At 38.4% G+C, this 23,235-nt stretch overlaps 3 protein-coding genes across 12 annotated transcripts; 2 read left to right on the top strand and 1 right to left on the bottom strand.

Annotated features, from left to right (window-relative positions):
- Positions 1 to 153: 153 nt before the first annotated feature.
- Positions 154 to 11,416, bottom strand: LOC139631302 (zinc finger protein Eos-like). 7 transcript variants are annotated; one of them, XM_071495442.1, is made up of 8 exons: positions 11,395 to 11,416; positions 7,036 to 7,093; positions 6,834 to 6,938; positions 6,194 to 6,448; positions 5,808 to 5,975; positions 5,554 to 5,703; positions 5,102 to 5,233; positions 154 to 4,655 (listed from the first exon to the last, which is right to left on the bottom strand). In XM_071495442.1, exons 2-8 carry the CDS (start codon positions 7,073 to 7,075, stop codon positions 3,772 to 3,774), a joined length of 1,734 nt encoding a protein of 577 aa, XP_071351543.1. In that variant the 5' UTR covers positions 7,076 to 7,093; positions 11,395 to 11,416; the 3' UTR covers positions 154 to 3,771. The 7 variants fall into 7 exon arrangements, with proteins under 7 accessions (XP_071351543.1, XP_071351538.1, XP_071351541.1 ...); XM_071495437.1 differs by lacking the exon at positions 11,395 to 11,416 and adding an exon at positions 8,243 to 9,438; XM_071495440.1 differs by lacking the exon at positions 11,395 to 11,416 and adding an exon at positions 7,487 to 8,067.
- Positions 10,810 to 15,596, top strand: rhebl1 (Ras homolog, mTORC1 binding like 1). Its single transcript, XM_071495457.1, has 8 exons — positions 10,810 to 11,249; positions 12,347 to 12,418; positions 12,537 to 12,604; positions 12,821 to 12,903; positions 13,211 to 13,267; positions 13,365 to 13,412; positions 13,760 to 13,841; positions 13,942 to 15,596. Exons 1-8 carry the CDS (start codon positions 11,198 to 11,200, stop codon positions 14,032 to 14,034), a joined length of 555 nt encoding a protein of 184 aa, XP_071351558.1. The 5' UTR covers positions 10,810 to 11,197; the 3' UTR covers positions 14,035 to 15,596.
- Positions 15,597 to 15,812: 216 nt separating this feature from the next.
- On the top strand, positions 15,813 to 23,065 carry LOC139631309 (5'-AMP-activated protein kinase subunit gamma-1). Of its 4 annotated transcripts, none has more exons than XM_071495454.1 (14): positions 16,300 to 16,509; positions 16,637 to 16,676; positions 17,372 to 17,423; positions 17,512 to 17,612; positions 17,702 to 17,783; positions 17,878 to 17,936; positions 18,148 to 18,193; positions 18,285 to 18,339; positions 18,927 to 19,053; positions 19,295 to 19,460; positions 19,556 to 19,593; positions 20,411 to 20,557; positions 20,903 to 21,002; positions 21,168 to 23,065. In XM_071495454.1, the coding sequence occupies exons 4-14, from the start codon at positions 17,541 to 17,543 to the stop codon at positions 21,176 to 21,178; spliced, it is 903 nt and encodes a 300-aa protein (XP_071351555.1). In that variant the 5' UTR covers positions 16,300 to 16,509; positions 16,637 to 16,676; positions 17,372 to 17,423; positions 17,512 to 17,540; the 3' UTR covers positions 21,179 to 23,065. The 4 variants fall into 4 exon arrangements, with proteins under 4 accessions (XP_071351553.1, XP_071351555.1, XP_071351556.1 ...); XM_071495455.1 differs by having other exon boundaries at positions 16,634 to 16,676; XM_071495452.1 differs by lacking the exons at positions 16,300 to 16,509; positions 16,637 to 16,676 and adding an exon at positions 15,813 to 16,241.
- Positions 23,066 to 23,235: the final 170 nt, after the last annotated feature.

Raw genomic sequence — 23,235 nt, 5'->3', positions numbered from 1 at the left:
GATATCAGACCATTTACAAGGGGGGCAGGGGGGTTAAAGAGTAAAACTCAAGGGAACAAATAGTGCAACAAGGAAAACATCTGAACACAAAATACCACAAAACTAGAGTTAGGTTTTTTTTTTTTTTTTTTGTCATTAGTATAACCTTTTATGGGGGGGAGACAATTTATTTGGTTGTCCTTAGGAATACAACAGAAAGGTGACTGGGATGTTGGTTGGGCAAACAGCATTGGTACCACATGCATCAGGTTTAGAAGCACATTACTGCCCAGTATAGCACACAAATAAAAATGTCCAAACTCACAACCTGTGAAGAGGAAAAGGGGTTTTCATATGGTGAAATTGCACCTGCTTTGATGAAGACCTTATGGAGTGTCAAGCTTTTCTTTTTTTTAAATAAACAATTTTTCTACAGCATTTGTCATTCTTAAGTTGAATATAATGGCTAATATTTCTTTGGCTCCTAGCTGCCAGCATTACCAAAGTTGTTCTGATAGATCTATGGTCATTGGTTGTAAAAATGGCCAGGGTTTCTGGTCACTGGTGGTTTAAGGTGTACTCTACAGCTGTTGGTAAATAAAAATTTCAAAGATGACCAAAATAACATGGAGCCTTTTGTAATGTGCAGTACTTACACACCACAGGATTAACATAAGCTTTACACTTAAAATGTGAGAATTTAAACTGTTAAGGAAAATGCAGAAAAGACCTCAGGCCAAAGGCACAATAGCAAAGTCTACTACACACACATCACACCAACTGGAGAAGGATCACACCTGGGCCTTTTTGATTTTTTTTTTTTTGTTTGGCTTTTTTTTTTTTTTTTTTTTTTTTTTAAAGAAAAGGTTGTTACCTAAATTAGAATATACACTGTAAAGCAGGGTGTAAGGTGTAACTGATCAGTCAAAACATTTCTTTGCTCTGTAAACTGACAATTTCAGGGATTTGTAATGACAACTTCAGTCTCAAATCATTTACATTTAAACCACATTAAATGTCTCTAGATCAGGTTTCAGGAAACTACATTTCAAGATTCTGTGATGTTTACTTTATAAACCCAGACTTCTGTCCTAACATGACCTAACAGTCTATATTGTTATATTAAGGCAATATAATCAGATTTTTAAATTAAATTATTACTTAGGGAAAAAACATTTTTGAACCACCTGTTTAGGTTTGTGTGTTGATATACTGGTGACAATCACCATATTGCATTGTACCAACAAGAAACCTTATATCTCATACATCAATGTACAATGAAGCCAACTTCCTAATCCTCTCAAACAAATATATCTACTGAAGAACTTGAAACAAAAATGAACTGAGGTAAACATTTACATAATTTATTTTCAAAAGGAAACCCCAAATGATCTTTTCTGCAAAAGTAAGGGGAGGGGGGCACTTTTAACATCTACAAGATTTTTCTGACAGCAATGAAAAAAAAAATTGTTTTTTACCTTGTAGCTTCTGTGTAATTCATACTGTATGTACAAATTCAGTTAATTTTTCTTTTTGCCACTCTTGATAGGGAAAGGTGCTTAACAGTAGGAATGGGTGGTTCTTTGGTACAGCCAACTATTATTTGGTGCTATACAGAACCACACTCACTATGATCTAAAAATAATATGAAACCTAAGTACTTTTTTATTCATCTTCATAAAAATAATTTGGAGTTTCTGCGCATTTAAACCACTACTTAAAAATGTGAAAATCCATAAATGATTAAATTTAGCGCATGACAGAACCAAGGAACTGTTCCCAATGCTAAAAGAACTAAAATGTCCATTCAGAGCCTTGAATTGTTCAGTTGTTTCTGTTTAGCTTGCAAAAGACTTGTAAAAGCAACATTTATTTAAGCAAGAAAAGATCTACCCTTTATTAAATAATGTCAAAATATCAGTTCTGATGAACATGTAGGGGAAATTTTGTTCCATAAGCCATTTTCTGTGCCACGTAAAAGTTAAGGGGCTTAAGTCAGCTGATGATTTTTTACCATTTCTTTCAGCTTTTTGGGATAGCAGTGCATACATGAATGTTCAGCCTGTTCAAAACTTTCTTTTGAGGCCATTTATAATGGCGTACAAAGAGACCAATCTCACAAGAAGTGGCTAAAACAAATATCTCTGCTGTTTTAACATGTAAACAGATCAGAATCATGAGCTGATAGTGTTCTTAGAACTGACACATTTCTCTTGACATATATTCCATTTCTGCACAATTTTACCAAGACAGAATATTTTTTATAAACCATAACTGACAGAACTGAAACTGAAATAGACACTTTTCTCACTCTAATGTCACATCAGTTCCTGGTGACTCTATGGACTGAAATGTGTTCAAAGAAAAAGCAAATATAACATCTTTTTTGGATTTAACCTGTGAGGACGGTAGTAAACTGCCACTGTACATTGCACTCATTCATGTCATAGCAGCATGTGCCAAATGCCATGCACATTTAGTCTTTGATAATATAGCAGAATTGGTTCTTTAACAACACTTTAATAAAAATCAACCATATCTGAATAGGATAAATAGATATTGTGCAAAGCCATAAGCCAGAGACTTAAGAGTGTCTGGAAAACAACTTGAGTGCTTCATCATTTTATAACTCATGATCTCTAACATCACCCACAATGATCACTTTCAAGATGTGATGTGGTAGCTCATGTACTTCAGTCTGGTCAACAAGGTGTGATCAGGGTGAAGAAAGGCACAATACAATGAGATAACACCGAAATCATGTTTAAATTTAGCATAAAAGGATCAGTGTTGGTTTGCAGTTTGATGGGGTGATGAAAGGGAAAATGTTGAGGACCCTAATCTCTTCAGTAATCTCTAAAATTGTGGCAGTGATACTCGTACTCCTTTCCTAGTGAGAAAAACATTCCTCAGTTTTTCTCATATTTGAGAGAAATGTGCAGGTCATTAATGTATTCTACAAAATAGTTTAATATAATCATAGTATTCTGGCAGGTTTCAGTGCAACAAAAGCAGTCATAGAAAAGAAAAACAAACATTTCATACACAGCCCATATCGGCATTCACACAAATAAAGGCCTTCATTTTTCACTTACTTATTCAATTTACTTCCAAAAAACACAGGGTCTCATGTTTTCACTCTCTCTCACACATACACTCAGATCTGTCAACCAAACCCCCATTAAAAACAAAAGTGCATTTCTAATTCACGGACAACTCCTCAAACACATCTATTCAACTTGGACCTGGTTTTTGAGTTTGGTCTGCACTTCACTTTGCCTTTTAAAGAAGCAATCAATTGTACGCAGTCAACCCCAAGATGGAAAAAACTTTGCAGAACATTAGTTAGAGGATCATGAAAGAGCTTTTAGAACAAGGCTTTAAAAATTCTACAGATTACATTGTAGACGAGCCTACCATTCTTCATGTTAATTTTTAAAAGTTATTTCTGTTAAAGTGCACAAAAAGGGGAGAATTTTTATGTTATGAACTAAAGTCAGATTTGTCTACTATAATTTGTGCATCAGGTTTGAATCCTGAATTTTGGAGCAAGGCACATATGTGGATGAAAAAGTGATTTGGCTCTTTATCTACTTTAGAATACAATTAATTAAAAGTGCATTTTAAATGGATTTGTTGTTCGAAGAGCATTAAAAATAATAAGGGTTACTATTATACATACTGTACCAATGCCTCTTTGAAATATTTGGTCAGGTTAACATCCATGTCCCCTATAGCATGTGTGCAGACCAAACCCATCCAGGTCCTTGTCTCAGTGTAAAAATAGCTATATCAGTCAAGGATGTGCTCTCCGCGGACAATGTGTGAAGAAAATTCATAACGGTCCTGGCTTCGGTGGCCACAGATGTTACACTCAAAAGGCTGGCGAAAACCATGGCAGCCCATGTGGATGGTAAACATGACATGGTCCAGGAAAAGCACACGGCAGTGCTCACAACGAAAAGAACGCACAGCTCGCCCCTCCCCGTCTACAACCCGGAAAGCCTCCCTGGAAGTGGAGGAGGGTGCTGTAGGTGAGCTGGGAGTTGGAGCGAGGGCAGGAGGTGGGGGGGCTGGGTGGCCTCCATCCTCTCTTTCCACCTCCCTTTCTTTGGCGTGGCTGGGGCTGTGTCTGTCCCGACTCCTGTGATGTGCAATGGGAGGAGGCACTGGGTTATGGTTGTTGGAGTGGACGAGATGATGGCCATTGTTACTGTGCAGGCTTGGAGTTGGAGCAGTACTGTTGCATGGCTCATCTGGCATGCTCTCTGTGTCTGTAGAGTCCTGGCAACCATTGCTAGGTGAGGGCATATGACTTCGACCGACAGGCAGGTCTTCATGACCCTCTGCTGCCTCCCTTCCCCCTACACCCACAGCTCCCAGCCCAGTTCCTGTCCCTGTACAATCCAGCCTCGGGCCCAGAGCAACTGGGGTGTGAGACGAGCTGTGGATCGGCCTGAGTTCCGATAGAGATGAGGGGTGAGTGGTGGACAGGTGTAGAGGCCTCAGTGTGTCTGATACCCCTGCTCCATTACCTGCTAAGCCTGTGTATTCTCCTCCCAGACCAGTAAAGTGTGGGGCTTCAAGGTCTCCTGTTTGCATCTCCCCATCTCTATCCAAACCAGCACTGAACTCATAAGGTGCATCCCCAAGGTTGAGGCGTATGTGCTTTTGTCCTGTAATTAAGAGAGACAATCTTACAATATTGTACAATGGAAGTCTGTGGAAGATGTCATAACAGCATTTTCCAAAAAATAAAAATAAAATATTGTATTTGGAAAACTTGCCTAAATACATGCCAAGTTTTTTGGATCCATTTTAAATGATGCTGCTACTTATGTTGTGACTGAATTTTCAAAAGAATCAAGTTTTATCCATTTATTTTCAGTTAAATGCCTGGAGTCTAATCCTGAAACTACTGGTGAATCAGACCAAATAATCTGATGTAAGCTATGAAAAATCATACAACCTGAATAAAACAAAAGTGAATAAAATCCTGAACGATAGTAGTCACATCATTAGGACAAAAAGATCAGTCCTAATGCACGTGGTATCAAAATCAAGCAATGAATGCTGCTTTCTAAGTTTCTTGAACCCGTCCACACTGAGACCAAATGCTCACCTACAAATTTTTGTGGTGTGGATCTCTTGCGTTTGGTGATGCTGTTGGCGAGCCGATCGATAAATGCCATCTTGTCTGAGGAGGGTTGCAGTAGAGAGTCTGGTATAAACTCTAGCTCTCTCATCTCCTCTCCTGCACAGAGTACAAACAAACTGTGATGTTATTTTGGGGGGTTTTCTTATTACCCAGACAGCATTTATCCCAAATGTTTAAGTTGTATGGTGGTTTTCATTAGAATTTAAACCATGTTTTGGACATACAGTAAAAGTGACTTTAATTGGTGGATTCTGTTCATTACTTTGTTAAGGAGGTAGAATACGTGAGATGGTACTCACAATACCTTTCGAAACAGATATTTGCAACACTATATTATGATTTAGATTCCTGTCTTATCTGAGAAAATGTTGTTTACTTCTGATATGTCATGTCCATGAATGTCATAAAACACATACCCGGATTCTGTGCGCTGGATGGCTGCTGTGAGTCCAGACTCTGTAAGTAGCTATGGCAACGCTCACGGTGCTCCTCCAGGGTACTCTGCTGTTTGTAACTACGGCCACAATAACTGCACTTATACGGCTTCCCTACAGTTGGAGAGGACACTAGGGACAAAGTAAGAATATAGCATTATTACTGGCTAAACATGTCAACTATTTTAATTTTTTTTTTTTTTAAATCACTCATTTAGCTTGAATCAGTCCTCTACCTGCATGAGTGCGAAGGTGGCCAGTAAGTGCATCTCGTCTTCGACAGGCATAGCTACAGAAGGGACATTTAAAGGGCTTTTCCCCTGAGTGCAGCTTTATGTGACGGAGCAGGTTACCCTTTTGAGTGAAGGAGGCGCCACACTGATTACACTGGAATGGTCGCTCACCTGGGGATAGATTAAACCTATAAGTCCAACTACTCTTTTATATTACAATTATCAGAGCAGGTCTTTTCTGCAATCCATTTCGATTAATGACCAATTTCAAATACATTTTGCACAAGCAAGGTTTCAGCTGCAATTTTCAGCTGTCCATCCTATTTTATATAACAAAAAGAAATGTTTTCTCATGGAAAAGATTTTTGTGAACTAAACTGATCAGTCACCTGTATGGCTGCGTTTGTGCACCATGAGAACGTTAGGCCCAATGCAGATCATTCCACAGACGTCACACTTGAGCTTTCCATTTGGCAGCCTGGTGGCTCCAGTTGGCATGGTTTCAGTATTGGTGAGCTCCCTAAAGCCTCCAACAGCCTCTGATCCTTGCTCTGGACCTCCTTCCTCTACTCGCTCCCCTCTTTCATCTTCAGTACTGCGACCTGGGTCCTCATCACTGTACAACTCCACTTTAATGGAGTTAGCTACAGAGGATCAAGAGCAAAAAAAAAGGAGGCCTTAATTGCAATAGTCAACCAATGTGTTGACAGACTTAATTGAAATATACAACTAAGTGAGCATAGGTTTACATGTAATCACTTATGTTATTCAAGATAGGCTGTCTCAGTAAGTTAATCTAAAATTTATATTATTAAGAGTATCCTGAATAATAAAATAATCATAAACATATTTGTATGTCTTTGCACCATATTTGCAAACATATCAACAGATAAAAGTTAAAGTGACATGCAGTTCCAGTATATATTCTGAACTAATAAAAATAAGACAAGAGAAATAATTAAGATTTTGGGATGTGATTAACCATTACACAGTCCATTTTGTGGGATTCACACTTTTGTCCTCACTGACCACTAAGCGAGCGACTAGGAGAGGTCTCCTTGCTGTTTGGAGTGCTCACTGTTGGACCTCCAAGGGCCCCAGAAAACTCTCTTTCCATTGAAGAGTCTCCACTAGCTACAACAATAAAGAAAACACAATCAAGATCTGTCATTTGAACCACATCATCCTTTGAAGGTAAGTATATCTGAGATGCAATAGACCAGACTCCCACCTGATATGTAAGACCGGCCATTGCAGTCATCAACATCCATACTAGTTCAAGCAGAATACTGAAATGATATTTATGTGGAGGTTAACTCAATCAAACTCAATTATTTCTATCACACTTTCACTTGTGCACTGATTCACTCAGTCATAACTAAACATTATCACACCTGTACAAACCTCCTTTTAAAATAACAGGATAACATACAGTAGTTACAGGTACAGGTCCAATTTGACATCACATGATGTAGTGAATTTTCAATTTTAAACTGAGAAATAATTTACAGGTTAAATTACATTGAAAAGTTCCACAATGACCCAAAAAAGAGAAAAAGAAAAGGAAAAGAAAAACAGTTAGCTTGAACGTTAGCTGACTACCGTTAACTTGTCGATGCAATTTCAGTACCGCCATGAATTTTAACTGCTCCAATATTTAAGTGTATCGTTAGCCCACTAACCATAAATGTGCTGAAAATTAGCCGACGTGGGTTAACTAATTGTACCATAAAATAATTAACTAGCAGCTAAGTTAGCGCCAACTTTAACCTTAGCAGCTACAGATCAGCTGGTTGACTCAGTAACAATAATGTTGACTCATGACAACACTGACAAAGTAACTTAATGATGAGCTAATCTAACAATAGGCGCATTCGAGATAAATGAGTCTCAAATCCAGGTCGTGGTACAGAAAAACAGCGTTTACATAACGGTGGCGTTGAGGTGAAGTTTACGGGTCGGCCTTGACGGCTAACGTTAGCTTACTGCATGTGATGGAAATTACCGTTAGCCATGTTGGCTCAACTCAGCACTATAACGTTACAACAGTCTGTCATCCTTGACAGCTTATTAAAAAGCACGGCGCAAAGTTACACCTAAGTAATGTGGGCAATGACGGGAGGTAGATAACGCTGACTTGTCGCTGCCTAACGCTCAACTGGACACTGAAGTCTCCACGGCGCCTTGTTGAACGGTAGCATAACAAACCACCGTTAGCTTGTACCATCTTAGCTAGCCACCACAGCCAATGTTTCCTAAACCGTTGCTATGGCACCCACCGCCTCCCAGAGTGCTATGGCTAACCAGCTAGTGTTTAGCTAGCTAGCTAGCTTGCTCCTCCTGAAGCATTAACGCTTTGCAGCACTGCGCAGCGGAGGCAGGACACAATAGAGGCACTTTTTAAGGTTGCACAGTTCGTCCATTAACTGTTGCATTACCTGTCGCTGTCAGGGCCGTTCCAGTGAGACTATTCTGTATTTTCATCAGCCTGTTTATGACGGCGGCATCTCCCGGCAGCGTTTACCTCCAGCTCCAAACAATTTCCGGTGACATCCCAAACGTAGCTACCTATGAACCAGCTGCGGGGAACGGGCTGACGAGAGCTACGAACCTGTAAAAAAACTAAGCAAGACATATCTATATTGTACCACGCCTTATCTGCCATTGTGATGCTTCACTGTCTGAACGCTGCAGGTTTCTAATCACATTTCTTAATATTGAACAATGCCCCAAAATTGTCTCAAAAGGTGATAAAGCAAATTGCCCTTGCAGTGCACCGTACGCTAGGATCCATGAGGTGCCAAAAGCAGAGCATCAAGAGGGATTCAGCAGCCTTCCTTACCTGTTCCCTCCAGTGTTTGAATAACTGTTTCTGTGACTTTGTTTTTCTTTACAACAATAGATTATGCCAACTGTTCCCTGTTTAACAATTATCTCCACCATATAATATGTAAATGTTCCAAGATAACCCCAGATTATGTTGTCATTATTATTGTCTACGCAGGTCATGCACTGATTTCAAAGTTCCTTGATTGAACCTATAGGAGTAGGGATCAGGCTGAGAGGATAAATTGAAGTGTATGAGCAGGCATCAAGGAATGTAATGTCTAAATCTGTATACTGTTTACTTCACAGTGAAGACTTAATTGTTTTAACCACTAACAGTCACCAGATATATGCCTAATATCCTTACCTTTTGAGACATTTTTGCTGCTGAAAATCATTTAGGAGGAAGCAGCATATTTTTTTATAGAGGAATGCAGAGAGAGGCTCCATATATGTATTTGATGAGAACACAACATTGTACAGTTTGTACTGAAACCCTATTCCACATGCTTCCAAGTCAAGACTAATTTTCTTTTTTAACCCTTAGGAGGGCGGTCAAATCCCTATTGGTTGGGAATCATTGTACTAAAAGATTTAATTTAACATGAAGTAATTAAAATTAACTACAGTTTGACCAGCTACAACAGTAAAAGGCTGCTTCCCGTTGATGCATATACATTAATGTTCTTTATATGTCATGTACGATTAGATTGCTGCCATTTTTCAAGAATTTAACTTTAGATGCTTGAAGCATATTTTATAATATTGATGATGCTTCTGTACTTTTACTTATGTAGGATTTTGAATGCAGTATTTCTACTTGTAATGGAGTCTACAGTATTGTGCAAAAGTATGAGATTCGGATTCGTATCCATTATACAACACCATCGGAGAGGCATCTGATCCCTCTCAAATTCATTCTGCATCAGGACTACAAACCCACACATTGAGCCAGAGTCATAAAAAACTATCTTCAGAGACAAGAACAAGAAGGGGTCCTGCAACAGATAGTCTGGCCCCCACAGAGTCCTGATGTCAGCGTCATGGAGTCAGTCTGGGATTACATGAAAACACAGAGGACACTTAGACAGCATAAACCCAAAGAAGAGCTGTGGCTAGTTGTCCTTTTTCACACACTAAAAACTTTAAATCTGCGTCACAAGTCTCTACTCTGCCATTCAAACGTTTTTGAATGTTTACATGATCATTTGTAAAACTGTATTATGTGGTTCTAAACTTTGCTGGATTGTCAGTGATTTACAGATGTTTACAGATGTTTTTGTGTGCTCCTGTCAAGTAGCCTACCTTGAAAAACTGCATCAGTCTACCGAGGAGAACTGATGCTGCGGTAACAACAAATATTTACTGGACTTTGCATGAAGTTAACTGATAAATAAAAACATATTAATGTCATTGTTTTTGAAAGGGTCCTCACTTTATGTTGCACAGTACTGTGTTGACAATAATATACTGGTAATTTTTTTCCCCACTTAGTAAAGTGTCTGAATACTTCTTCCCGAAACAGATCACAATCTGTTTAGATGAGGTTGTGACTGATCATCTGTGTATGTTCTTTACATGTGATAGGTCTGAAAACCTATGTCATCCTCCTAAACCCAACCGGTCGAGGCAGACGGCCGCCCACCCAGAGCCTGGTTCTGTCGCAGGTTTCTTCCTGTTAAAAGGGAGTTTTTCCTCCCCCCTGTCACCAAGCGCTTGCTCCTTGTGGGAACTGTTGGGTTTTTCCCTATAACAAAATAAGGTCTCAACCTTACCCTGTAAAGTGCCTCGAGATGATGTATATTATGATTTAAGATAAGATAAGATCGCCTTTATTAGTCCCACAGCGGGGAAATTCACAGTGTTACAGCAGCAAGTGGCAGTGCAGAGAAGAGGACAGCTGCAAGAAACTGCAATAACAAATATTTAGACAGATAAATAATAACAATATAATAATCTACGAAATATACAGATACAAAAAAATACAAATAAAGTTGAATTGAATTGAATACTGCTGTTTGCTGAAACAGTAGGAAACCAACATGCCTGCTGATGGTGAAGGACTGTGACTGGCCTGAAGTTCAGTCTGCAAAAGTCTAAAGGGCGTCTGTCTGAAACAGGTTTGGAGGCACAAAGAGTGACCTCTACTGTGCAAGCTGTCCGGAGCGCTGGTCCACCTCGGCCCTGGCCACAGACTGACGTGCCCGCAGTTTTACGACGGTGTGCTCACCCTGTGACAGTTTCCGTCAGTTTCACTCGCTGGTCGTGACCGCGCAGAGCGAGCCTTCAGTCGCCTCCAATCTCACCAGAAACGAGAATCTCATTGTTTTAAACCGCAGATCGATATCGATGAATGTATCAGATACAGTCAGAGGGCGGTTTTTGAGATAAGTGGAAGTTGTACCTGCCGTGGGGAAACTTTGAGCTCGAGGCCCAGCGGAGAGCTCGAGCGGCAGCTGCGAAAAGTTTGTTGTTGTCACGTGACGTGAGACGAATGTGGCGATAAAAGTTTTGTTCAGACAGTAAAACTTCATCATATAAACCCCGCCGGACACCGCCTCACCGCAATGCCTCAACCAAAATATCGAAAGATCGCTGTTATTGGTTACAGGTCTGTAGGTGAGTAACGGCACACACCAGTTCGAGCACAGCTAATGTTGGTCGGCTAGCTAACAGGCTAGCGGGCTAACAGGCTAACAGGCTAACGTCCTGGCTTTGTTTCCCCCCCGAGTGTATCCGACTCTCACCAGTAACACCAGCTCACCTTTGTTCATGTTTCTGTGTGTTCCGTGTGTTAACTGCGCAGTGTATTACCGATCCGCACCAAGCTAAACCTTGTCTTGCTGTAGAGCTAGTACAACGTGTTCTGTGAAAATAAAGTTAGCTTAGTCGGTGACGTCCTGGTATAGTGTGAAGTGAAGTGTTGTGCGTCTTTAAACTTTTAGTCAAGCATGTCTAATATACCAAGTAAAAAGTTGAAGGAAATCAGCCTATGACCATATTTTTCTCTTATCAAGTCACCTGTCGATTATTTGCAAAAATATCACAGTGTGGCTGATATTGCAGCAGTTTTTGTGACTCAAAAGATTATGATCCCAGGTAGGAACATCAACCATATTGTAAATGCAGACGTTTTTATCATATTTTAGTACATAATTTATTCTGGTTGCAGGCCTGCATACTATTTAGGTAAGGCTGAATGATGACCCGTGTAAATTTCGGCAGCTGCTGCATTAAGTGTAGTGTGTAGGTCTGTCTGAAGAAGACTATAATTTTACTTGTCAGTATGTTTCTATCCTTTGGTTGGTGTCATCTAGTTGATCCTTGACCATCACAGAATCTGACAGGGCACCGTTTTGTGACCCTATCTAAATACTATAGGTATACTTTGGTAATACCTACTGTATTAAAGTAAAGTTTGTGTCAACAAACATTTGCCTTTGACAATATAATTGAACTTTCTGATCAAGTCACAGAATTTAATGGGTCACAGAAATTGGTTCAACACTTATTACTGGTTGTGTAATGTGATAAAATGTTTTGTTTTATTTAAAGGCTTGAAGCTGTATGTAAGTCACTATACTGACACAGTATTTGTGTCTGTTACAGTTACATATTGTATCGCACAGGATTCTTACAAAGAAAGAGATGGTTTTCACATTAGTACAGTTAAACAGTAGTAAAACGGCCATGTTATGTTCCTTTACCCTACACAGGAAAGTCATCTCTTACAATACAGTTTGTGGAAGGACAGTTTGTTGACTCCTATGATCCTACCATTGAAAACAGTAAGTGTCATCATTAGGTAATGTGTAAGACATTGCAGCAAAGAAAACTACATTTAATCTTAAAATCTTGCTTAATCTAAAGAAATGTTTTGTAAAACTAGCTAATCTCCTTTCCCAGCCTTTAACAAAATGGTCAGCGTGAATGGCCAAGACTTCAATCTTCAGCTGGTTGATACAGCTGGACAAGTAAGTTGTTCATCTACCACCATAATAGACAGAAGCACTAGACTCTTAGTTTTAAATCAGCACTTTTGATCTTTCAAATTCTAATATTTAACCCTAGGTGCGTGCTGCTGGTATATTGTGATGTGTACCCGGAGTTCAGATCGACAGATTGTTTATGTGTTGTGTTTGGTAACAGTCAAACTCAATGACATTATCATACCCCTCCTCTGTCTGTAGGATGAGTATTCAATTTTTCCACAATCCCACTCTATGGACATCCATGGCTATGTCCTTGTGTATTCAGTGACTTCCATGAAAAGGTGAGTGGATGGTTGTGTTTCATTCATCTGTGTGTATAAGGTTAGATAGAAAGTTGTTAGTTATGATACACAGAAGTTTTAACACAGTGTGTCACTATGTCTGTCCTAGTATCGTATTTTAATGCAATATAATTGCCATATAACTGGGTTTACCATAAGATAACTATCAAGGCAGTAGTATGTGTTTGTTGTATCCAACTGCAAATGGGCTAAAGTAAGGTTCACAGTAGGGTTCTTTTTTGGACTGGCAGTGTATTATTATAGTAAGTCAGTATTTAAAAGTACTTTGATGTCTGTCTCTATTCAGTTTTGAAGTTGTGCAGGTTCTACATGACAAGCTGCTAGACATGGTTGGAAAGATTCAGTAAGTTGAGTTGAGTCTTTAAAATTCAAAGCTTCCAAATTTGTATTTTTTATTTTCCAAGTGATTTTGTTTTTCAACCATGATATTTTCTTTTTAGGGTCCCAACTGTTCTTGTAGGGAACAAAAAAGATCTTCACATGGAAAGGTAAAAAAGATTAGTTAAAGTCTTATAAATGTAAACTGCGTGTGTAGGTTATTATGGTCAGATAAAACTAATTCTAATACTATCAGACTTTTTACTTTTAAAATTTACATTAACACTTATAATTATCGCTCAATAATTCATCATAAAATACATCATAAATGTAGCCCTTTGTCAGTTAAAGGATAAGTCTGGTGACATTCTTGTATGTTTGTAATGTCAACAAATCCCACAAAAAAGCAAAACTAACAAAGCATTGATCAAGTATTGTCTGTGTTGCATGTATTGTTACTGTATTGCAATCCGTGTGTGTAACATAAAAGTTAAGTTGAAAGATTTTTCTGTTTCAGGGTTATCAAGCCAGAGGAGGGAAAGAAACTTGCTGATTCCTGGGGTGCAGCATTCATGGAGTCCTCAGCCAAGGAGAATGAGGTAATGATAGATATCTCTTTGAATACCAACCCGTTGGTGCAGTCCACACAGTATTTCTTACACAGATTGACACTCTGCTGGCAATGTTCTCATAATGCAGACTGCTGTGGAGGTTTTCAAGCGGATCATTTTGGAAATGGAGAAAGCTGATGGAAATGCAGCCCCAGAGGAGAAGAAGTGTGCTGTGATGTAAACATGTGTCCAGGACATCAGTAAGCTCATTTGCTGAAGACAGGAGGCACAACTTCACCGGCTTGTCAATCGTGACCTCACCGACACCAAGCAGGGCAGCTGCCCAGACAGTCGATAAACTATCCCCACTCATTGTAACCAGAGACAGAAATTTATAAGACCAAGATTAATCTGTTTTAGACAAAGAAGCAACTTCAGTGAACATGTTCTTTAAATATTGAAATATATTCTATGACTAGGCAAAATCTTGATTTTGAATTCAACCAAATCCTCAGAAAACAAAAATAAGATTTTCTGTATTATGGTATTAACTACTTGTAAATCTCATGTTTGAGACATTATTGGCTTAAGTCTCATAACTCTTTGAGTAGTGAACTTAATGTACAGTGAGTGACCTTTTTAGGAGGAGTATATTATTTCAGCAGGTCTTTTTTGACAGTGATACAGAGTCACTGTTCACATTGCTTTAAATGTGGTGTTAAAATGTCACTATTTCACACAAACGGTGGATTTCCTTGAACACCCCGAAATGAGGTTTCTGATAAGAAATTTCACTGTGGTTTCACAGTTCTTTTCACTGTAATTTTTATCGACTCATCTTCAGGTACCGTTCACCAATGGACTCTTGAACTGTGTCTTCATGATGGAAGAATCTATTTTGTACATTTAACAACAAACATTTTAAGCTTTTCTGCTAAGCAGATAGACCTCTCTCATTGTTTCTCCAGTTTAATTTCTCCTTGCTGACTGTAATAAAGCTGATATCTTATGGACAAACCTCAGAAATTTAGTATAGATTGGAACATGTCTTTAGTATTTACCAGTTATGGCCTTTTTTATACAATATAAATAGAATCTTAGAAATTGGTTTGATGCTATTGGTTATATCTTGAGTGATGCAAGTTTGCTCTCCCTTCAGTATAAGTAGAGTATATGCTTATAAGCGCATTATAATTATGAACAATGTTGAGTTGCAATTTTTAAATTGCATTTTAACACTGCGTAAGACCAGTTAAGTGGCTGATGGCCATAGAGTTAGATTAGTAATTTTTGAACTCATGGTTTTGATTTAATGGTTCAATGCAGGCTTGAGAAAACCAAGCACAGATGGCATGCAGCCCATTTGATTGTTATTGTGGACTGGCATGGTCACTGTCAGACACTTGAGATCCTTACTGAGTTGTTTTTCTTAGCTTGCATAGCCTTACAGACACAAACTGCGGATTTTTCCCCACGATCCTCATGTTGTATCTGTAGTGGGTAATTGTAACTTTTTATCAAGTGCTTTGCTTAGTAAGTAGTTGACTGATGGATGATTGATGATGGTTGAACAGAAGCTGGTGATGCTGTGTCTTGTGCCTTACAGTTCTTCAAACCCCCTCATCTGCCTCCCTTCATGACTCAAGGTGCTCTCAAAGGTTTTTTTTTCTTTCCGTCTGTTGACTTGATACCAAGGGTGCAGGTAGTGGTGTGCACCTGAACACCAATATTCCCTTATGGGTCGATGTTAATTCAAAAATCTTGCTGTAAACAGTTTTGTATATAAATAAAATCTGTTACTCATTTGCTGTGTTATTGTACTGATTTTGGCAGCATTATTTAGGAAGCAAAAAGCAAGGGCCTCTATACAGTATATTACTGCACTTTCTCCAGTGCAGCCGGGGAGATGTACAGTAAATTGGCTGATGTGTTAGGGAAGTTTTAAGGTGTGACGACCTCTCCACCTGGGCACAAGGTGTCCCTGTTCTCTTTTTTTACAGGAAGTTGACTGGAGGGCTGTTATTCAAATGAGCCACACCTGGACCCGGTGTGCTTCACCCTTTAAATCCCCTCCTGCGCCTGGTGTCTCTCTGGGGGAGCTTCCCTCTCCCCATCGGCCCCTATGACAGCTGCCGTCCTTTCCGACACTTTCTCTTTTTATCATTGTGTGTCTTTAGTTATTTTGGGTTGACTTATATTATTTTTGTCGAGCCATTGAGCTGTAGCTTCAAGTAAACAGTGTGTTGTTTTAGGCAGACACAGCATCCTGGTATAGCGGTTATTCGGCTAAAGTTAGCTTCAGACCTGAGATTGCGGTGCCCGAAGACTACGTGTAATACGGTAACGGCTTACAGTGAGTTGTAGCGGAAGACGGGCTTTGGTAGACCTGCCAGTTGAAAACCAACCCGGCTAGAGGAAGGCGACGGGACGGATGGAAACATGGAGTGTGTAAGTGATCTAGTTAACTTCAGCATGTATAGCTCGGTAGGTTTCCAACTACTCTCTTCACCATGGTTACCAACGAAACCTGGCGAAGCATGGTAACGGTAGCAGCTAACGAGCTAACGCAATGTTGGTAGAGTAGTTACGAGGCTAGCTCGTTTTGTTACCAACGCTACTCTACCGTCAGAAAGGCACACATTTAGTAAACATAATCCCGGTACCATCGTAATCAATCTCTAAAACAAGACAGTTTACCACACAACGTCTCACCAGGGTAAGTGACGCAGGAGAAAACCGAAATGGAAAGTCACCTCGTCGAGTGACTCGTTAATGTAAACAGTGATACGCTAGCTAAAGCTAATGTTTGGCTAAGATTAATATTATGTCTTTGTACAAAGTAGCGTAACAGAGTGCACTTAACTTCAGCAGCGACGACACCGGGTAAGTTTGACCTCCAGGCACCGTTAAATTCAGGGATTTATTTCAACTGACCCTTTTATAACAGCGGACATAACTAGCTGTAGCTAATTGTTAGTGTTTACTCAAATGAACAGAGCTGGTTGAGGCTTAACTCGCTGACAGTACAGTTAGCTACATCCCACCAATGAAGTCATGATCAGTGATCAATCTTTACTACCTAATATACTGCTTGGTATATTGATGCCTTGTAATTAATTTGTTTGTGTGATATGAACTACTAACTGAAATGATCAAATAAATGTAATGGAGTAAAATGTACAATAATTGCCTTTGAAATGTAGTGGAGTATAAAGCAACATAAACTGGAAGTACTTAAGTATTACTTGAGTAAATGTATTTGGTTACTTTCCACCACTGCTAACCTCTTAACTATACCTAAACGCAGCCATCATAGTTTTAACCTAAATTTAACAGTTTGCAGGATAATCATATCTGCTTGAAGTTAACCATATCAGTGGTTATGACTAGCTATGAATATTTGAAACCCTATGCCTATAGCCTCACTTGGCGGGCCAATTGCTGCCTCTACCTATAACTCTGTTGAATGGGGATTATGTAGCCATGTTACGCAGGCCTTTGTATAACATGTTGTCTGTGTAATGACAGATCTTGTCTGGACAAGCTAAATTTGAATGACGTTTATCTTTTTCTTTCAGATTCCAGTAACTATTGATGATTTTGAGGCCAAAAAGGACCCAGTCGCAGAGGGTAAGACATTTGTGTAAATCTCACGAGACCAAAATGATAAACAGTGAAGTTTAAAAACGCTGAACAATAGTCTCTTGTATTCCTTCAGACCCAGAGCACAATGTGTACACCAGGTTTATGAAGTCCCACCGGTGTTATGACCTCGTACCCACCAGCTCCAAATTAGTGGTGTTTGATACATCACTTCAGGTAGAACAAAAGTTACACACACAAAATAAACTGGAATCTATCTCTCTAGATATATAGACATAAAGCTTGAATGCGATTTATTGTTACAGGTGAAGAAGGCATTTTTTGCACTTGTTTCCAATGGGGTAAGAGCAGCTCCTCTGTGGGACAGTAAGAAGCAGTGTTTTGTTGGTAAGAGTAATTTTCATTTGGCCCAGTTTCACTTTCTGAGTAAGAATAAATTTTAATAATGGACTAATTAAATGCTCCTAATTATTTTCCGCAGGTATGCTAACCATCACAGACTTCATTAACATTCTTCATCGCTATTACAAGTCTCCACTGGTAAGATGGTTATTATCCTTGAATTGTAAGATTAGGTGTAACATATTACATCTTAAACTTGAACTGCAAGGTTTTTTTCTTATAGGTGGGATTTTAACTAAAATGTTGCTAAATGTGCTAAATGCTTTCTTTCATTTATATCAAGAGATTGTCTTTACTTTATTAGTTCATCTTAAAGAAGTCAAACCTTTCTCTCTTTGTAATCTTTCAGGTTCAGATATATGAGTTGGAAGAACACAAAATTGAAACATGGAGAGGTAAGAATGTTTATTGAATATGCAATGTATTTCTTGTCATTTACATTGTTAATCTTGAAGGTAAACTATATTGTCTGTTATGTTTTAATAGAGGTCTACCTTCAAGACTCTTTTAAGCCCTTGGTTTGCATATCTCCCAATGCAAGGTGAGTTTTTCTTTCTTTAAATGTGTGGCTAGTAGCAGTCCCTTGAAGCATCAGCACTTTTTCATTGTTGGTGTCAAATGTCACTTGAATACATGGCTGTTCTATGGTGGGTCACAAAACCAGGGGGCATCAAACGCTTTAGTCTGTGGCAGTAATAGTAAGTACTAACATTTCAGGTGTTCAAAATGCTCCTCCACACCTTATTCTTTTGACCAGAGTCTCTATAAAAACAGGAAGTCATCAGACACTTACTGAAAATTGGCAATGCCTACAAGCAGCTTTTTTACACTTACTAACAACTAAAGGACGTTATCAACATTTCAACTTATGTTGACTTAATTAAGTTGCTAGAAGATTTGAAGTTTGGTTTGTATCCATAACGTGTATTTTATGAATGCTACACTTAAGTCACACTTAAAGTTAATACATGCCCTGCCAAGATAGAAACTAGCATTAGAAGCTAAGTTTTTTTTTTACTTTATACTTTTTTTTTTTTTTTTTTTTTTTTCAGCTATTTTGTCTCGCAACATGCTACATTCCAAATAACTTGATTAACTTGGTCCTCTCTTAACTCCTCTGCATTACAGTTTGTATGATGCAGTATCATCTCTGCTGATGAACAAGATTCACAGATTGCCTGTAATCGACCCCCTGACAGGGAACACACTCTACATTCTCACACACAAGAGGATTCTCAAGTTCCTGAAGCTTTTTGTAAGTCCCTTAGACCTCTCTCACAGCTTCTACGTTAAGTACTGTAAATGATCTGCTGTTTTTTCAGTGAGTCTGACAGTGACAGTGCAGAAATCTAGTACAGGTTCTAGTAAGATCTAGTAAGGATTATTAGCTCCAGTTAAGGAAACAGTATATTTTTACTTAATTGTAACTACTTTACATAGACATCCATTTCCCTACAGTTTTAATCAAGCATGTATATTCTCTTTTTAATTTTCAGATATCAGAAATGCCAAAACCCTCGTTCTTGAGGCAAACCCTAGAGGAACTGAACATCGGAACATTCAAGAACATAGCAGTGGTCCGCTCAGACACACCACTGTACACAGCGTTGGGTATTTTTGTTGAGCAGCGAGTGTCAGCACTGCCCGTTGTGGATGACAAAGGTATGTGGTTTGCTTAAAATGACATCCTCATTGTTTTTGCATTAATATCCTCTTGAATTTTATTTATGTACTGAGGTTCTGTCTTTCTCTTGCAGGTCGAGTGGTGGATATATACTCAAAATTTGATGTTATAGTAAGTTGTCATCTGTCAACTCACTCTATGTAAGATTTTTTTTCCCGGCTGTCTTTCTTAAATTCAGAAAAGCTAAAAATGATTTCCATTATCACTTAATATGTCAATTATGTTCTCAATTCATCTATTCATTGATCGTTTGGTCTATAAAATATGAGAAAATAGTGATAGTTGCCTGCTATAATTTCTCAAAGCCTAAATGATTCATTCAAATACATTGTTTCGTTTGACCAGTCCAAAACCCAGAAATATTGGTTTACATTTACAATACAACATATGAACATTATGCTGATTTGTGGCAATCAATTATTCAACTAATTGTTGGAGTGCTAATATTGAGAGTATGGTTGGGGAAAAGATATTTTTCATTTTTTTTAATGGTATTGTTTCTGATGAGGTAATTATCCCTTTTTATGTTTGAATGTATTAGGCCAGTGCTATAAATCAGTAAGCAGGACTGCTTTATGACAGTTTAAACTTATTGGATTTTTCCTTCAGTGTGATAGATTATATCAACTTGTTAGGCAATTAATTGACTGGATTAATCAAATACACATTAATGATGATTATTTATCTACATAGCTCTGTTTATCCACCTAATTTACTTTTATTTCTCTGAATTGCCAATTGTATCAATATTGAGATACAAAAGTACATATAGTGTGATGGAGGATTTATCCATATTACCCATCCTTACTTGAAAGATTATACTCTATTGGTACTTTGGCATATAATCTCTAGGCTATAATTTCAACTGTATCTTTTGTGCGATTTAAGATGAAGACACATTTAAAACCAAGGGCCTGTGTTTACTCAGAATCTGGCAGCAGAGAAGACGTACAACAACCTGGATGTGACTGTGACCAAAGCCTTGCAGCATCGCTCTCAGTACTTTGAAGGAGTACTGACCTGCCACAGGCACGAGACCCTGGAGGCCATCATCAACAGACTGGTGGAGGCCGAGGTGGGGGTTGGATGTTGGTGTATGTCACGAACTAGTTGTCTCTTAAAGCTGGTTTACGCCTTCACACTTGTCAGTGTGTCATTACTGCACAGAATCACTGTTGCGTGAGACTGGACTCTGCTCAGCTTTCTCCTGTTACTAAGTCACCAAGATCTCAGCCAGCCATAGTGTAATTCTGATGTCTGTTGCTCCTTGACTCTCTTTTGAAATAAAAGACTCCTAGCCAAGCCAATGCTGCTGTGTGTGCACAGTTGCATTGCCATGTATCAGTTTCTCTACATATTCCTTTGGTCAGTGTATAAATTAACATTGGTGACAGTGATGGTCTTCTTCTGTGTCCCTCAGGTGCACAGGCTAGTGGTTGTGGACGAGCAGGATGTCGTGAAGGGAATTGTCTCTCTTTCAGATATTCTCCAGGCACTAGTGCTTACTGATGGAGAAGAGGGTAAGAACTGTTTTTTTTCTTTTTCTTTTTTTGGAGCTTGCACATTTTATCATAGAGCAAGGAGCATATTAGAAATAAGTAAAGTATTTAAGTAGTAAAAGTTGTGTAATCATTCACATGTTTTAGTAAATGTGTCCATGTTAAGTTTGATTTTTCTGTCCACAGGCACCGCTTGAGGAGGGAACTATAGCAAAGCAAAGGGAAAATGAAAACAGACTTGTGAAAGGGGAATTATGACAGCAGGTTTTAGTATCATCATCCATCTCTTGTAACCAGGTTTCCTCTATTCACACAAGAAGACGTCTCCCTCTCTCCAGAAATATGAAGTTCAGCAAGTTTGGGCAACCCAGTAATATATCATTTTAGTAGCACAGGAAATATACGGTAGAAGCTCCTGTAAGCGCCAAAAGCACGAGAAACCTGAAGGATGGCCAGCTTCATTCCCACCATTGTGGCTGTTGTTGTGCTAACCTATGTAGAGACTGACACAACATTAATTACAACTTTGATTACAAAGGTATTCCTGATAATATAAACTAACAACCAGTAAAAAACAATCCGTTCTAAAACCAAAACGAAAACTGATTTACCTGTATTGCCTTTTTTGGCAGCATTTCTTTTCTACAAAATTTAGATGCACATTGAGCCTATGTAAGGGTAATTTTAAACAATGTAACTTCGGTGTGTGGTGTTCTTAGACAACACCGGACACCAAAGCACAGTAGACATTGCTCTGAGCCCCTGTTTTTTGTACATATAAGTACTATGATGTTATCAGACCAATGTTATTATCCTATTACTCCCTTTTTGGTTGGCTTTAATATTTTAATGCAGGTGGAGGATTGAGCTGTTAATCTTTTTTTAACTTGAACAACTACATTTTTCAGATTGATAGATATATGATAAGTATTTATCTGTATGTGTCATACATACTGTACATGCAGTACTTACATACAGAAACTAGCCACATACCATTTCGAAAAGATGATTCAAAATTATTTAGTGTAATTTATCATTTAAACAGGAAGATCTTGGAAATTAGCATTAGTCTGCACTGAAAATAATTTGACAGATGTAAAATTAAAAGGGCCTGGTTATGGTCTTGCTTATTTTGAATAAGTGTGGCCTTTTGCACATTTCAACTTCAGGACCTGCCCCAAATTGGATCATTTTGAACTTAAATGAAATTAATTGAAAAATGTCTACTTGTTAACAATTACATAAATTTTCTCACAGTTACCAGTGTGAAAAGAATCCAAGGGAATGGGTTTTAATCTGTTGTGTTGCCACTTTAACTTCTGTAACTTTAGGCTTCCAAGACAACCTCATCGGTGAAGTCTAGAACAGCATCGATAAATCTGCTATGCCAGACGACTGTTGATTGTGCTGTGGTCTGTTTGAGTGCATAAACTCGAAATATTTATGGGTTTTATGTTTTGCCATTTTGTCTTGTTTTCATGTATAACTAAACGTATAATAGATTCTACATTTTTCTTTAAAGACTTTTTTTTTCTGCTTGTTTCCTCCGCTACGCTTTGAGGTTTGGCATTATTAGCGTTAAGGGGATTTGCTTATTCCTCCTGAGCTGCAAAATCTCATCAATTTTTGGAAATGTGGTCCATCACTTGAAAACTAATGGTCAAGGTAACAGTTTCTGTACTACTCATTTTCTGATTAATATGTTAGTGGCGTTTATGGTGATGTCAGAATATGAAATGCTATAGGTTTATTTTCACTGTGCATAGGGATCTTTATCAAAATCACTGAACACCAGCATTTCCTTTCCATTTTTTAAAGAGAATAGACCATTCACACACTTCATGTTCTAATATACATGAAACAGAATGTGTACAACTGTATGTAAATGCACAGTTTTTGTACTAATCTGCATTGAGATTATAATGTAAAGGATGAGCAATAAAGGTTCTTTTAGTTTGTTTTAAATTGTATTAATTTTTAAATGCATACATCTTGTATATGATCTAACATCTGTATATTGATGTAACTGGGTAGCGTTGTGTCTTGTAATTTTCATAGCTACTCATTAAACCTGCCTTAACTTACTTTGCTTTTTTTTTTTATTTTGCCCTGTTGTGACCAGCCGTCCCATTATTCAACACTGTAACTCAGGAACAAAATGGGAGATTGTGACTAGTAATTCTAGGGTTTTTTGGTCACTTGGGGGTGATAGAAGCAAGCTATAAACACAACATTGACACATTATCATCTTTAG

The sequence above is a fragment of the Trachinotus anak genome, unplaced genomic scaffold (assembly GCF_046630095.1).
Source record: "Trachinotus anak isolate AG129_WGS33_773 ecotype Australia unplaced genomic scaffold, CSIRO_AGI_Tana_v1 ptg000013l, whole genome shotgun sequence".
NCBI lineage: Eukaryota > Metazoa > Chordata > Actinopteri > Carangiformes > Carangidae > Trachinotus > Trachinotus anak.
This window is presented reverse-complemented; position numbering and strand designations above follow the sequence as displayed.